At 41.8% G+C, this 14,432-nt stretch overlaps 1 protein-coding gene across 2 annotated transcripts in view; it reads right to left on the reverse strand.

The window, feature by feature from the left end:
- Nucleotides 1-1,765: 1,765 nt before the first annotated feature.
- Nucleotides 1,766-14,432, reverse strand: part of MINDY4 (MINDY lysine 48 deubiquitinase 4) — an 83,402-nt gene continuing 70,735 nt past the window's right edge. For both annotated transcript variants that reach the window (XM_077186748.1, XM_077186698.1), the window contains exons 16-18: nt 12,883-13,063; nt 8,567-8,639; nt 1,766-2,916 (exon numbers count right to left, since the gene is read on the reverse strand). In XM_077186748.1, coding sequence (XP_077042863.1) covers nt 2,868-2,916; nt 8,567-8,639; nt 12,883-13,063 — 303 coding nt within the window. In that variant the 3' untranslated portion in view covers nt 1,766-2,867. The remainder of the gene's footprint in view (nt 2,917-8,566; nt 8,640-12,882; nt 13,064-14,432) is intronic.

Consider the following 14,432-nt stretch of genomic DNA (forward strand, 5'->3'; position numbering starts at 1 on the left):
AAAATATGCAAACCTTGATGCAGGCAGCGACCAGGCAATGCTCTGGCATTGCTTTTTGAGAGTATTTCGGTTTAAATGAATGTTCTGGCTGTAGATTCCTTCCAGGAGCAAGGCTGGTGCAAGGAGCTCAGCAGTGCTGAGGTGCCCTGCCCAGCTGGGGCTTGGGGAGGTGGTTCAGGTTCACTTTTTCCTTCTTTGGGAGTGAGGGCCTGGGTGAATCTGGAGTTAATTCACTCTCAGGTGGTTAATGGACTTAGCAAACAAATATACAAGGGCACAATGACAGATAATAGGTAAGGAAAATCTGTTTTAACAAAAAATATTCTCCATAACCAGTGATGAAGGAGCCTCAAAGTTCTTTGAAGTCTGTTTTAGACAGAGGGACAGAGTTCAGGGCCTCTCCTCATCTTTGTTTACTCTCCACAAGAACCCAAAAACCACATTTTCCAAACACATTTTCTTTCTCATACCCTAAAAATCTTTACATCTTCATGGGTGTGATGCACTGGAGACAATCTTCTTGGGATCCCTTTATATGAGCAACTCTCTCGTCCTAAAACAGAACTCCACCACACCCTGGCAATCTCCCCTCCTCTGGACAGAGAACAGATCCCCTGAACACCTCTGCACTGCAGACATCCAGATTTCAGTCAGATCAAATCTGCCTGTCCCACAGCAGCTCCTCCTGCCCCAGAGCAGCCCTTATCTCTGCCTTATCTCCAACCTGATACACTTTAAGGCCTTGAAATAAATGGTGTGGGTTTACTAGGCTGGAAAAACCAGAAAGGAATTTTTTTGGTTCCAAAAATCTTCCAACATTTGTCCTCTCCACAGTATCTTCTGTCCAAATGCACCCCTCAAAATTTTATATTATGGACGTCCTGTGAGGCAGGTGGGAAAATCAAACTGTATTTGTTTCATGAAACAAAATGTGGATTGTAGAATATAGAAATTTCCAAGAGGTGAAAAAAGGTTTTACATCTGGGATCTTTGGCTGGTTGGGACTTGCCATGAACACTGAAGCTCAGGCTGAGGTATCTTAAAGACATTATTGAATCCAGCTGCAGCTGACAGCACACACATCCCCAAATACACAGGGATGGCAGAGGCAGCAGTCAGGAATGAGCATGAATCTGGTGCTGAATCTCTTTGGCAGACCTGGATCTCCCAAAGATTTAAGTTCATCTGTCTGATCTACACCAAACATTTTATTACGCTGAAATGAATAAAATTAAAACAACTGCAACCCATAACTGCATATAATGGCTTTAAAGTGAAAGAGGGAGGTTTAGACTGGATGTTAGGAAGAAATTCTTCCCTGGCACAGGTTCCCAGAGCAGCTGTGGCTGCCCCTGGATCCCTGGGAGTGCCCAAGGCCAGGCTGGACAGGGCTTGGAGCAGCCTGGGACAGTGGAAGGTGTTTCTGCTCATGGCAGGATTGAAATTAGAAATCACAAGAGGATTTCTAATTTCCCTTCCCACCCAAACCATTCTGTGACAGTTTGATGTGAATGAGAAGCAAAGGGGGAGGCAGATCTTCCAAAGGCCATCTCAACCTTTCTGGCACTCCTTTGTAACTTATATTCAGGTTGGTTTTCAAATCAAACTCCAGTGCTAATTCCCTGAGATCTCCATTTGCACAGTCAGTTTGCACCCTACACCCAGAACAACATAGAATTTTTGCTGGAAATTGATTTTCCACCCATTTTTCAGGACCCAGAGCAGTTTCCACACTGCCTAGGAAGAAGGTGTGCTACAATAAGCATCAGGAAGTAAAAGTCCTTTATTGAACTCTCATGAAATATTCACTCTCAAGAGAAGAATACCTCTAGAAACACCATTTATCTGCCTTTTTCCCTGAGGCATTTTTTTCCAACCTTTTGCACAGTAACTTGCCCCAATTTTGGTAAAGTGTTGCTAAAGCAGAATTAATCAGAGTACAACCTGTGGCTTCAGTACCTCAGTATCCATCTCCACAGTACCTCATTCCAGCCCATGCATTTTATTTAACCATGGAAACTGGTACTTATCACAGATAGGCACCATTTGAATTTCAAAACTAACAAATCTCCTGTTTCCTTGTAGTTATGGAGAAGCAAAACCCCAGCTCTGATCTGCCACCTGGGTGTGAGTAAACCCTTGTGTAGAAATAAGGGCATCCATGTAAAGACACTGATACAGCTGCCTCTTACCAGATAGAAAAATGAGCTATATCAGCATGAGGCACTGTTGCACACCAGCTGCACCTAGGAACTACCAATGGGATTATTTTGGAAACACACAACCACAATCCTTACTGCAAATTTATGACACAACAAGAACTTGGTATAGGCCAGGCTTTCCCCAAAAAAAGCCCAGATGGTCACCAGCCTATTTAGGCTTGCTAACACCAGGTAACTAGGTGGATATATGTTCCTTGGATGATGTTTTATAGTGGCACTGCAGCTTTTTCAAGGAAGAACAAGGCAGGACAGAGAAGGCTGTAAAGTGAGAGAAATCTGAGTTCAGCATCTCCCATCAGATGCTTCCAAACAATTGCAGGATACAGAGTGGATCCAGCAGGAGACCTCAAGGGGACGTTGATGACTTCAGAGCTTCATCTGTAACCTTGATTTGGTGGTGGGAACCCAGCCTGCCCTCAGGAGCTTTATGCTGAGGGCAGTGACAAGGAATTTACGTCAGTGTTGTTTATATTAAAAGCAAAATATCTGAAGCACGAGGTGACTGAGGTGAAACTCTGCCAGCCTGCAAACCTTGTCATTCTTCCTCATCTCCCACTGCCCTATTTCCTGTATTGGTGGGAATAGGAATGTGCTCATTCAGTCATTTCCTTTTGGTCTTCCCAAATAAAGAGCAGCTCAGATCAGTCACAAGATGGGTTCTGTGCCGTTCCAGTCGATGACAGCTCCTTGCCACCTAGAAATGAAATCATTCACATCCATCAGTTCATCACCTGAAAGGCCAACCCACACCCCTGATCCACCCAGGGAAGCTTGGAGAGATTGGGATGGGCTTGTTTAGGGTGACTAATCCCATCCCAAAGGGAATGCAGCAGAAGTGAGGGAATTGTACCCTGATTTTAGGTGCCAAGGTTGGATGTCTCTGTCCTGACTCTCCTCCAGCCTCTCTGGGCAACACAGCAGCAGCTGATTCACAACAGAGACCTTCATGTTGGACAGAATAATTAGGTAACTAATCCCATCCCAAAGGGAATGCAGCACAAGTGAGGGAATTGTACCCTGATTTTAGGTGCCAAGGTTGGATGTCTCTGTCCTGACCCTTTCTCCAGCCTCTCTGGGCAACACAGCAGCAGCTGATTCACAACAGAGACCTTCATGTTGGACAGAATAATTAGGGAATGCCCAAGATGGCTACAAGAATTAACCCTAAATAAATATTAACCCAAAATACTCACTCTCAGCTGTCAGTAAGCAATTTGCTTATTTTGCTATTTCTGTTTAGCCCTGATTAGGAACTCTGTGACTCTGAGATCCTGTGCCTGGATCACTTCACTGAGCACCGACCTTTGCTCCTGACCTTGGCTCCTCCAAGCACTCCATGGCTCACTTTAATGGTGATGTTTTGCTTTTCCTGTGCTGAGGTTCTGCTTTTCTCTGCCCTTATTCCTCCTTCAGCATGACCCTGAAGATGGACACTGAGAACAGAATGATTCTGGAACCTTCCACCTTTCTCATTCCTGGCTCTGCACTGGCTGCCACAGCTCAGCTGCCCACCTCAGCAATGTGACTGAATGCAAAGGGGGCATCAATCTTCAATCTGCCACAAAAAGTGTCTTCAAACCATGGCAAAAGACAGAGATCTGCCCCAAAACCTGGTGAAAGCAGGATGGTGCTCTGCAGTCACCTCCCTGAAGTGAGTCAGCTCACCCCTCGTGGCATGGATTCACCCTTGCCCTGTGGCTTTTCTCATCTGCAAGGTCATGGTCCCCATTTTCTGGGAACTAAACTGCTGCATTCCCAGTGCTGAGTATTTATATCTGTTCTGAAAATCTGTCTCAGAGTAGTAAGGCACTGGTGAGGGGGTGGAGGGAGCAGTGAGCTGCCAGTGCCACATTCTTTCTGTCACCGAGGACAGGATGTGTCAGCAGGAGTATGGCAGCTCAGTCCTTGAGCTGAGCAAGCCAATTAAGTGTAAAACAAAACCAAAAGCTGAATTCTTGCAGTCTTCAGGGCAATGTCTCAAAGGAAGTGACCATCTGAGGGCTGTTGTGAAATTTTTTCCTTCTGTTTTTTACTTCGCTGAGAAAATTCAAATTGAGAATTGCAGAAAGATTGCCTCCATCCCAGGAATACAGAGCAGGAATACACAGCAGAGATGCCCCACATCTTAATTAAAAGCAGAATTTGTTTCATCTGGGGTTATTCAACCTAAATCTGGTATTTGCCAGAGGTGAGAGCTGTCCCTGTCAGAGAGTTCAATGTCACCCTTAAACAACCAAATGGAAAAAACAACTGCCACCTTCTGTCCCCATTGGGTTTGTCAGGTAATGCCATCATAATATGAGTCTGCTTAGATAAAGTCTGCAAAGATAACTCACTTATCTTTGAGTACAATCTTCCCAAGGTGCAATTTGCTATCTCACCAGGGTGATAAAAGCTTTGAGAGGGATCCACAGAGACCAAAAAACCCCAAATGAGCCTGCACTGTGCCCTGTGGGATTGTTCACCTTGCTGACACCATTTCTTTACTTTTTAGTAAGAGTTGTTAATCACTGTGCAGTGAGGAATTGGCTTTTATTTAAACTGGCTTTCCATAAAGAGCTTAAACAGAGCAGAATTTTTGAAGCAGGACTGAAGGTTATTTTCAGAACAAGCCTCATCTCCTGGGTTTATTTTCAAACCATTTTTTAGACCAAAAAAAGCAGCCTTCTCTGTTTCCTTCTATGAGACAGGTCCAAAATGTTCTTCCCCCTCTTGCATCTGCATAAGAAAAGGTGTCAAAGAGTGAGGAATCTCACTCACAGATGCTGAAAAAGTCTTTTATTTCCAAACAGATACAAAATTTCCTGGACAATGCAGGTGATCACTTCCCCAAACTATCCTGCCACAGTGTAATTGCAATGTGAGGCATTTTCTAGCTGCTGATTCAATTATAATTTATCAGATTAGCAAAAGGAAAACTACATTTGACCCACCTGCCTCAAGTACAACCTCACCCAAGGGTCATGCAGTTAACGGGAACTGAGGAGGAACAGGTCAGGCCCTGAACAATGCTCAGTCTGGAATAGCACTCAGTGAGCATCTCCTGTGCTGACAATTTGGTATTGTTCAGGAGCACATCAATAATTCAGGATGAAATGCCCAGGCTCTGCTCTTCTCTCATCCAGCAAATCCCCTTTGGGTGTTTCAGTTCACAGCCAGCAGGTGAAATCGTGGATCCCACAGCCTCACTACCACAGAGGGTTAATGAAAAACCCTGCTAAATTCAGGTTCTGAGAGCAGAGGAGAGTTTGGTCCCCCTCAGGCTGAGCTAACAGATGTTATTTCCTCCAGTGCTGAGGATCAGCACTGTGATATGAGAGTATTCCTCAGGGAAGAACAGGATAAGTTGTCTGCACGGCATCTACAAAACAAAACAGGGATGCACATTCCAGACATCCCTGGGCAGAGTCCACTGCTGCCACAGATGTCTGGGGCTCAGAGCCACAAGAAAAGCCCTTTTACTTCTCCTGTCTTTGGGGACCACCAGGTTACACTGGTACCTGGTGGTGACTGGTCATGCCAGAGACAGCCAAAGGGGTCCCTGCTCTAAACTCAGAACTGAACTCTGCTGATGTTTTACACAACAGGGGCTGAAAACAGGGGTCTCCTCCTCCTGCAGAGGCAAAATAACCCTTCTCTTCTCATAATAATAATATTATTATTATTAAAAATAATGATGAGTAGTATTATTATTAAAAACTAAATAGAATGTATTATTATTATTATTATTATTATTATTATTATTATTATTATTATTAACTAAATGCCACAAGAAAAGGACTTTTACTTGTCCTTTTTCTGGGGACCTGCAGTTACACTGGTACCTGGTGGTGACTGGTCATGCCAGAGGCAGCCAAAGGGGTCCCTGCTCTAAACTCAGAACTGAACTCTGCTGATGTTTTACACAACAGGCACTGAAAACAGGGGCCTCCTCCTCCTGCAGAGGCAAAATAACCCTTCTCTTCTCATAATAATAATATTATTATTATTAAAAATAATGATGAGTAGTATTATTATTAAAAACTAAATAGAATGTATTATTATTATTATTATTATTATTATTATTATTATTATTATTATTATTATTATTATTATATAAATAAATGCCACAAAAAATTCACTTTTACTTGTCCTTTTTCTGGGGACCTGCAGTTACACTGGTACTTGGTGGTGACTGGTTATTCCAGAGCCAGCTGAAGGGTTCCCTGCTCTAAACTCAGAACTGAACTCTGCTGATGTTTTACACAACAGGGACTGAAAACAGGGGCCTCCTCCTCCTCCTACAGAGGCAAAATAACCCTTCTTCTTCTTCTTCTTCTTCTTCTTCTTCTTCTTCTTCTGATATTATTATTATTATTATTACTATTATTATTATTATTATTACTATCTAAATGCAAAACCAGTCTATTACCAGTGCAGTTTTTCCCTTTAGGAGAGGGTAAGAGAACAAAGATCAGGCAGATATGAGGCACAGAACTCAGTATGCTACAGGATGGTGGTGCTCAGGTATTGGGGTAAGCAATGGGCTTAATTAAATGAATTTAATTAATCAATTTAATTTAATCCATTGTCATGGATTAAAACAGAACTGAGGCATGTGAATAGAAGCAAAACTCTCAATTAAGACTAAAACCAATTAATGATAGCTTATTGTCTCAGCTCTGAATGTCCAGACTGTGGAATTCTCCACTCTGCCTGAGAAATTATCCTGCCTTTTTTGAAGAGAGAAGTCTTCATCATGAATTCTTCATCAAAATAAGGAACAGCTCTTTGCTTTATTAAAAATTAGTTTAGGGGAGTTTTCCACAGTTGTATCATTTAAAAAAATAAATTTTTTAATCCCCTAAATTGCTAAAAATTTGGTTATTTGGGTTGGTTCTTACTTTTACTTATATGGTGTTCTGTAGTTGGAAGAAAAAGTTCTTAAAAAAAAAACAGGAAAAAAATTTAACATGAAAAACCTCTTGCAGCAAGGCCACGCTTAGATAAATACCCTCAAAGCAAAAGGAGCACACTGAAAACAAGGAGCCAGCCTGCTCAGGGTAAATCAGACTGAGAATGCTACAAACAAAATAAATTGACACTGGAATTTGCTGGTAATTTACCTCTCAAGCAGATGAAAGTAGGGAACTTCAAATAAACAAACAGCAGCACCACCACCACTGTGTAATTCTGACACAATGCCAGGAGTGGAAGATATACTAAGACTTTAAGTAGTTGCATGCATTATTCTCCCTGTGGGGCTTTCTGAGGTTATACATTATTTATTTTAGTTTGCAATCATGCTGATGTGTCACTGGAAATGAGGAATCCATAAAATCTGTATGTGCAGGAAGGCTGGACTGATGTCACTGCTGTCACCTTGCAGGATGCCTCTTCTACCTTTCAGTGATCTTCTGATCAACACACTGGCAGCCACTGTTCTTATTTATTTATTTGCTACCGGTTTTTTGGGGTTTTTTTTTGCAGAGCAAATTGTAGCAAGGACAGGAGGGAAACTGCAAGAGAAACCTGAAGCTGCCTGGCTGGCTGATTTAACAAATGTTATGGTCTCTGGCAAAGAGGCTTTCACTTCTTGCTCCAGAGATATTCAGATAGTAACTTCCAAAGCCGTGCTGGAATTGATATAAAGCTGAATTTTCTGCCCAGTTAAATTTCTCCATTTTGCTTCTTTCATGTCTCACTGAGCTGAAAATGTTCCCAATAACTTCAGTATGATTTGGATGAATTGCTTATATAGGCCTCCAAATGGCCATGAAAATCCCAACATGAGAGGAATTATCCCTGTCTGTAAGGAGAGCACAGGAGCTAAGGGCTGTCAGGAATGACTGCACAAAACCTGACAAACCCTGTGCTCTCCACAGAAAACTGAGACTCTTCAATGGGCCTTCATGCATTGAAAATAACACCCAGGTCCCCCTTTTGTTTTTCAGAAAAGACTGATGAAAATTGAATGAATTGTCTCCTTTTCTCATTATAACTCTGCAATCAAGCACTTTTGGGAATTAGATTTATATTAGATTTAGATTTAGATTTAGATTTAGATTTAGATTTCGTTGCAACCAAGTTGTGCTCTCAGACTGAATTTGGCTCAGTCAGTTCTTGGTGATGGAAGTGAAGGTTCCTCTAAGAATGAACACCTTGGACAGTTCAGTGTTAATTACAATAGCACACAATTAAATGTGTAAAATATATTAACACAGCCCGGCCCATTCAGATCCTTTCTGATTTTTAAGCATTAATTTTTCAGCTTTACTTGCTGAATTTTTTTTTGAGATTCCTCACATATTTTACTTGTGTCAACAATTGAATGTATCTGTATGAAAAACTGGAATTTCACTTACTTTGTCCTAATACAGTGCTCAAGTGGAGGAGTAAGATCGTTTTCTTTATTTTCAGGGCACACCTGAGTTGTATCTGCAGAGACAAAACAGACATTGTTAGTGCCTGGGGAACCTTTTCTTCCTACAGAACCCCACAGAAAAGACCTCTCAGATGGTTTGAGTCCAACCTCTGCCACATCCACCACTGACCACTGAGCCAGGTTAGGTTTCAAGGAAAAACCACAGATCAGAAAATGAAATCATTTTCTGATGAAAATGATTGAAATGTGCTGCAGGGCTGTCATGAGGCCTTTATTTTGCAATTGATGTTGTAATTACTGAGTAATTTTGTTAGTCAAATGCTAAAGACAGTGATGGTGCTACACTTGAACGTGAAACCCCGAGTCCAGTTTGAACTGGGTTAGGACCATTCCACCCTGGAAAAGAAGATTTTCCCTTTACTGCTCAGCAAGCAATGCACAGACAGGAGAAGAAGATGCTGTGTGGAACACTGTTGGGGAAGATAAAACAGGAAAGCCTTATAAATATGATTGCCTGGCAAAAGATTTTGAGAATATGGAAACTATAAGTGAGATTGAAATGAAATCAAGCTTTGAGATACCTCAGTTACTGAACAACAGGAAAACAATGGTGTGGCCAGCTGAAGGTGATCCCCTTTTGATGGAACAACACCCTCTGCTTGCAGACAGGCCCAAGGGTCAGAGCAGACCCTGCCAGCTTGGCAGAAGGGGCCCAAAGAGGAGTTTTTAGGGTTTAAAATGTAACACAGTATGGTAATGTAGTGATTCTTATAGGCTGTATGGGAATGCTATAGGATTTGTATCTTGAATTAAATTGGTTAGTGAGAATTAGAATATTCAGCAAAGAAGATTTATGGTATGGTAACAGGAACCTCATTCTCTTACTCTCTTTTACTCTCTCTTTTATCCTCTCTTTTACTCTCTAATCCTCTTTACCACGTTCTTGCCTTCTCTCTCTTTACCACTCTCTTCTCTTCTCTCAGCCCTGCTCTGAGCTGTGTCTGGCAGCTCCCAGCAGGGCCCTGCACCCAGGCCCTTTGCAATAAACCCCAAGTTCCAAGCCCTGCCTTCAGAGATCTCTCATCTCCATCCATCCCCAGGATCCTAACCCCCCATGGCTCCTACAGAACTCCAGGGAGCCTCCCCAGGCCGTGACCATTCCTTGGGGGCAGAGAGGCCATCACAGCTCCAGGGAAAACAGAGAGGTCACTGTCTGAGCCACGGCATCTGTCACCAGTGAAAGTAGAGCTGAACTTCCCAGGGACAAAACATCCTGCCACCAGCTTGGATGTCAGTCTGCTCAGCTGTTTCCTGTTTTGGAGTCAGACATTTAAACTGCAGCAGCCCAAGGTTGGTTTGTTTTTTTTTTTCCTTTCTCTTTTTCTGTCTGTCGCCCAGCCAATGGAGCACGATGCCAAGGCAGCGTGCAGGATTTGGGTCTGCTTCAGTGAGACTGATGGAGACAGGATGGGAGGGCACTGTCCTGGCCATTCACAGCTGCCAGTCTCAGATCTAGCTGGCTCTCTCATGTCACAGAGAGGACCTGGCTCTCCCTTGTGTGTTGATCTGATGGGTACAAACGCATGCAGAAAACTCTGGATGACTGCAAGGTCAGAGCAGAGGGAAACGGACAATATTTAAAAGTACATGAAGTACTGGTGGTTTTCCTCTAGATCATCAGGAACTTAGAGAAATCTTTTAAGTTTAAAAGAGCCTTTTTTAATCATAATTTTGAAGAGTTTCTAACACAGAATTTTAGAATAATAAAAGTTGAAACTTCAAAGATCATCAAGTCTAACCATAGATCCAGCACCACCACTGTGTACACTATTAAACCATGTCCTCAAGTGCCACAACTACAGGTTTTTTTGAACACTTCCAGGATTGGTGACTCCACCACTTCCCTGGGCAACCTGCTCCAGTTCTTGACAGCCCCTTCTGTGAAGAAATTTTTCTCTATAAACCTCTCCAGGTGCAACCTAAGCCACTGTCCTGACCATAGCCCTGGTAGCAGGACAGGCACTTGGGGTGGCTGCTTTTCCCACTCATGGCCAACTTTTATGAATTTTGTAATTTTTAGACTTGAATTCTTCCAATCAAAAGGTTTGAATGGAGTGTCTCCATTCAAAGAAACAGGAAAAAAATATAAAGGTGTATCTAAGAATAAAAGAAAAGGAATATGTATATTCTACCCTTAATTACTGAGAAACTGAGTGCCAGCACTGTTACAGCTCTTCTCTGCCTATCTAAAATTTCTACCCCAATGGAAAGATTTATTGTTATTTTCCTCTCTTTATGATGGTATGTTGATATCATTAATCTGCTTTTATGAAGGAACTTTATGTTTCTTGTCTACATTTTGGCAAATGGTTAAGTATGAGAAGCAGATTCTCAATTGCTGCTACTCCCAAAATATAGTTCTACTCTTCTGTCTTTTTTGCCTTTCTTGTCCAGTGCAATTTCTTTAATATTTCCTGAAATGTGACCTTGATGGTAATTTTACCTAATTATAATCAAGAGTCCCATTTTAAGGAATCCAACTTTTTGCTCAAATAAAGCAAAAACATCTCCTGCTGCTGGGAGATGTCCCTGGGGCAGCACCCAGCTCCTCATGCTGCATCTCCAGGTGATGCTGCCTAAAAATCACCCATAGCTGGGATTTCCACAAGGGAAATTCCAGCAATATTTAGCATTCTGATATTTCCATCTGCTCCTGTGTGCTGGGTTTAGATGTTTGGCCAGTGTTGCCTTTTTGGATGTAAAGTAATTACAGTTTTCTCCAGACCTAGCAAGGGATTACTGCACAGCCAGAACCAGGGCAGCGTTTTTGTGGAATGATGAAAGTATTTGCATTTTTACTGCCTTTTGCAGAATTTCACAGATAACAAAGAATTTACTGGGACACAGCCCTGGAAGGGTCTATGGCCACAACAAAGAGATATCTACAACTCCATGCACATTTTGGCTTTGAGGAGAAACACAAAGGAATGCCATGACAGGTTGGACAGCAAAGGGAAAAATTTATATGTGCTCTGGGGAATTTCTCATCCAGGGATCTTAGAGGGCTTGGCAGCTCATGATTTTGGAAACATTCTTGGTGATGGAAAGACACATAAGGACACCTGTTTTGGACCAGATGTTATGTGGTACAACACAATAGAAAAAATGTGTCTCTAGTCCTGTGCTGAGCTGTATCATCCATGTCACTTTTGTCTGGGATGTGGGAACCAGCTGGCAACCACAGTCCTGTGAAAATTGATTGGTTTTGGAGCTAATATATCATGTGACCCCTGCAGTAGAATGACAGGGATTTTCTTTAAAGTAAGAGGATAAATAACAGGCAGAAAGATGACTGAACTCACTACCAAATCTCATGAGGGGCTCAAACTCCCAGAACTCCCAGCACAGAAACAACTTTGCCACATGGACTCAAGCAGAACATACAACACCCAGCCTGTGCAAAAACCTGGATGTTGATGCAAATAAGGAACAGAGACAACTTGTTTCTAAAGAGCAGACTGTAGTAGAGTGGCTCCTTAAGATTGAGAAGGAATTTGGTTATCAAAGAATCACAGGCAAGATTGTATAAATGTACCAAAGGAAAGAAAACAAAAGGTGAGTAGGATATTATTAGCAAACAGGGATTTAGTGGTGGAGAATGTATTGAAGTAGGTGCTTTCTAAGGATCAGAATACTCATCCAAATGCCTTCCAGTTGAAGAAGTATTTACTGTAAAAGCAGCTGTGTAATTTGGCATGGCCTCCTGAAAGAAGGAGTGTAACAAGTTGGAAGATCTTTTGCAGGCTTGTGCTTCCAGGCAGGTAAGAGACTAAACTTTTTTAGCAGAGTACTGGCATCTTCTTGCCTTGGAGGCAGAATTTCATGTTTCCTCACCCTCTCTGCTCATTTTCTTACAGGCATATAGGGTGAGGAACTGGAGACATGCACTTTCTACTACAGTGAGATGACATGAAGGAGAATGGGAGTAGAGAAACATATTTTGTAATCCTGGGAGTATGAATAAGCCAGAGATCACAACCTTTTCCTTGGGAATCAGTACCACTGGAATTTTTTTCCCAGTGTGTATAAAGTGACACATGCTCAGTGTTAACCCTTCCAAGAGCTTATCCTCAAAACTTCCCTGCGAAATGCAATTAATCACCAAAACTAATTATGGAAATAAGGCAACAGCACACAAATTAACGCTCACTGCCAGCAACCATCACTGTATGTATTATTGGGTCCTCCTCTCTTCCCCCCCAGAGGTGAAATGCAGATTCAGGGAGCTGCTCATACCCACTGTCAAGCGAATCTCTTCATCCTGGTTGGCCAAGCCATCGTAGTAATAGAGATCAAACCTCCGTCCCGTTTTCCAGTCACTGAGTAAATCCTTCTCCAAACAGAAGAGCACACTGAAGTGGCTTTCACTGCAGACCAGCCAAATTGGGTACTTGGGGGTCTTCAAGTAACAACCAACCTAGAGGGAAAATACAAAATAGCAGAACATCACTGGGGTTGGCGGGAGAAACAATTCATTGTGGAAAACATAAAATTTGGAAGATCATTTATTTATTCTAGGCTACAGACACTAATGAAGGCTCATTAGAGGCTGTTGATGAAGCAGACCAGTACAGCTCTGGTAAATCATGGAGCATTATAAAGGAAGTATTGGGCCTTGAGTTGTGGCAGGTAATGAAATGCAGTTGTAGTGCTCTTAGAGCTCAAAGATCAGACCCCAGAAGAGCTGAACCAACAGGAGATATGTCCTCTGCAAAAGCTGTAAAACCACAGGAATACAACATTGGATCAATGGGAGGCTGTGCTGTCATTCAACAGTGACTGGAAACTAGGTAAGAGACTTGCAGGATCTCAAATGCCCTGAGACATTCCCTGCCTGGGCAACTCAACTGAGCCCAAAATCTTGTGTTGAGTAGAGAAAGCAATGTATTCCCTTCACTTTATCACCTCGTAGTTCACAGGAGGTGATACAAAATACAAAACATGCATTTTCAGCTAGAGAAGAAAGCAATAACAGAAGCATTTGTTTTGCTTCGTTATTCTTAAAAATGAAATATGCTCATGGGAAAAGAAAACTTCCACCTAAGCCTTTTCTAAGCCTTTGTCCTTCTTTTGAAAGTGTATTTATAAATAATCTGAATATTCTCTAAGGAAGCGCACAAAAGCTTTCATATTCATTTAAAGATGTTTTAAACTAGAATACTCAAGAGATTTAATCTGTAAGGGATGGAGGAAGAGGATACCAGCAGCACTGCAGCTGGGTTTTGTACCTTTGAGAAATTGCTTAGGGAAACTGAAATCTGAAATTAAACATTTTGCTTTCAGTGAAATCATCTTGCTTTCAGTCATTTTGCTTTTCATTGAAAAAGAAGAAAGTTTCCTAGTGGAAACTGAGGAAATTTAACAGAAAAATTTTCATACATGATTTCTAGATATAGATCTGTGGAAGCAGCTCCTCAGTTCTTCACCCTGGGTACAGGGGCAAATGGAAAAAACCAAAAGGCAGAAGCCAACATTAATTCTGTGGTAATAAAAACTGAGTGATAAGCAGTTTGTGTTTTCATCTTGATGGACATTTAGAATTTATATCTGAAGTGTTACAAGTGCAAATTCAGCTGCCTTACACAACGAGAATTTCTTCTGATGTTAGATAAGTCTCCAGCTAATTAAGTAACTGTTCCCTGACTCATTACTTTGCTAATATCTATTTAAAACAGCCTTTTATACAACAGTTTTGCTTTTCATGTGAATTCTTGGCTTAGAAGTAAAGAATTTTTTACAAGCTTCCAATAACACTCGTAACAGGAGTTATCAAGAAAGAAAATACA

This window comes from Agelaius phoeniceus, chromosome 1 (assembly GCF_051311805.1).
Source record: "Agelaius phoeniceus isolate bAgePho1 chromosome 1, bAgePho1.hap1, whole genome shotgun sequence".
In the NCBI taxonomy this organism is placed as follows: Eukaryota; Metazoa; Chordata; class Aves; order Passeriformes; family Icteridae; genus Agelaius; species Agelaius phoeniceus.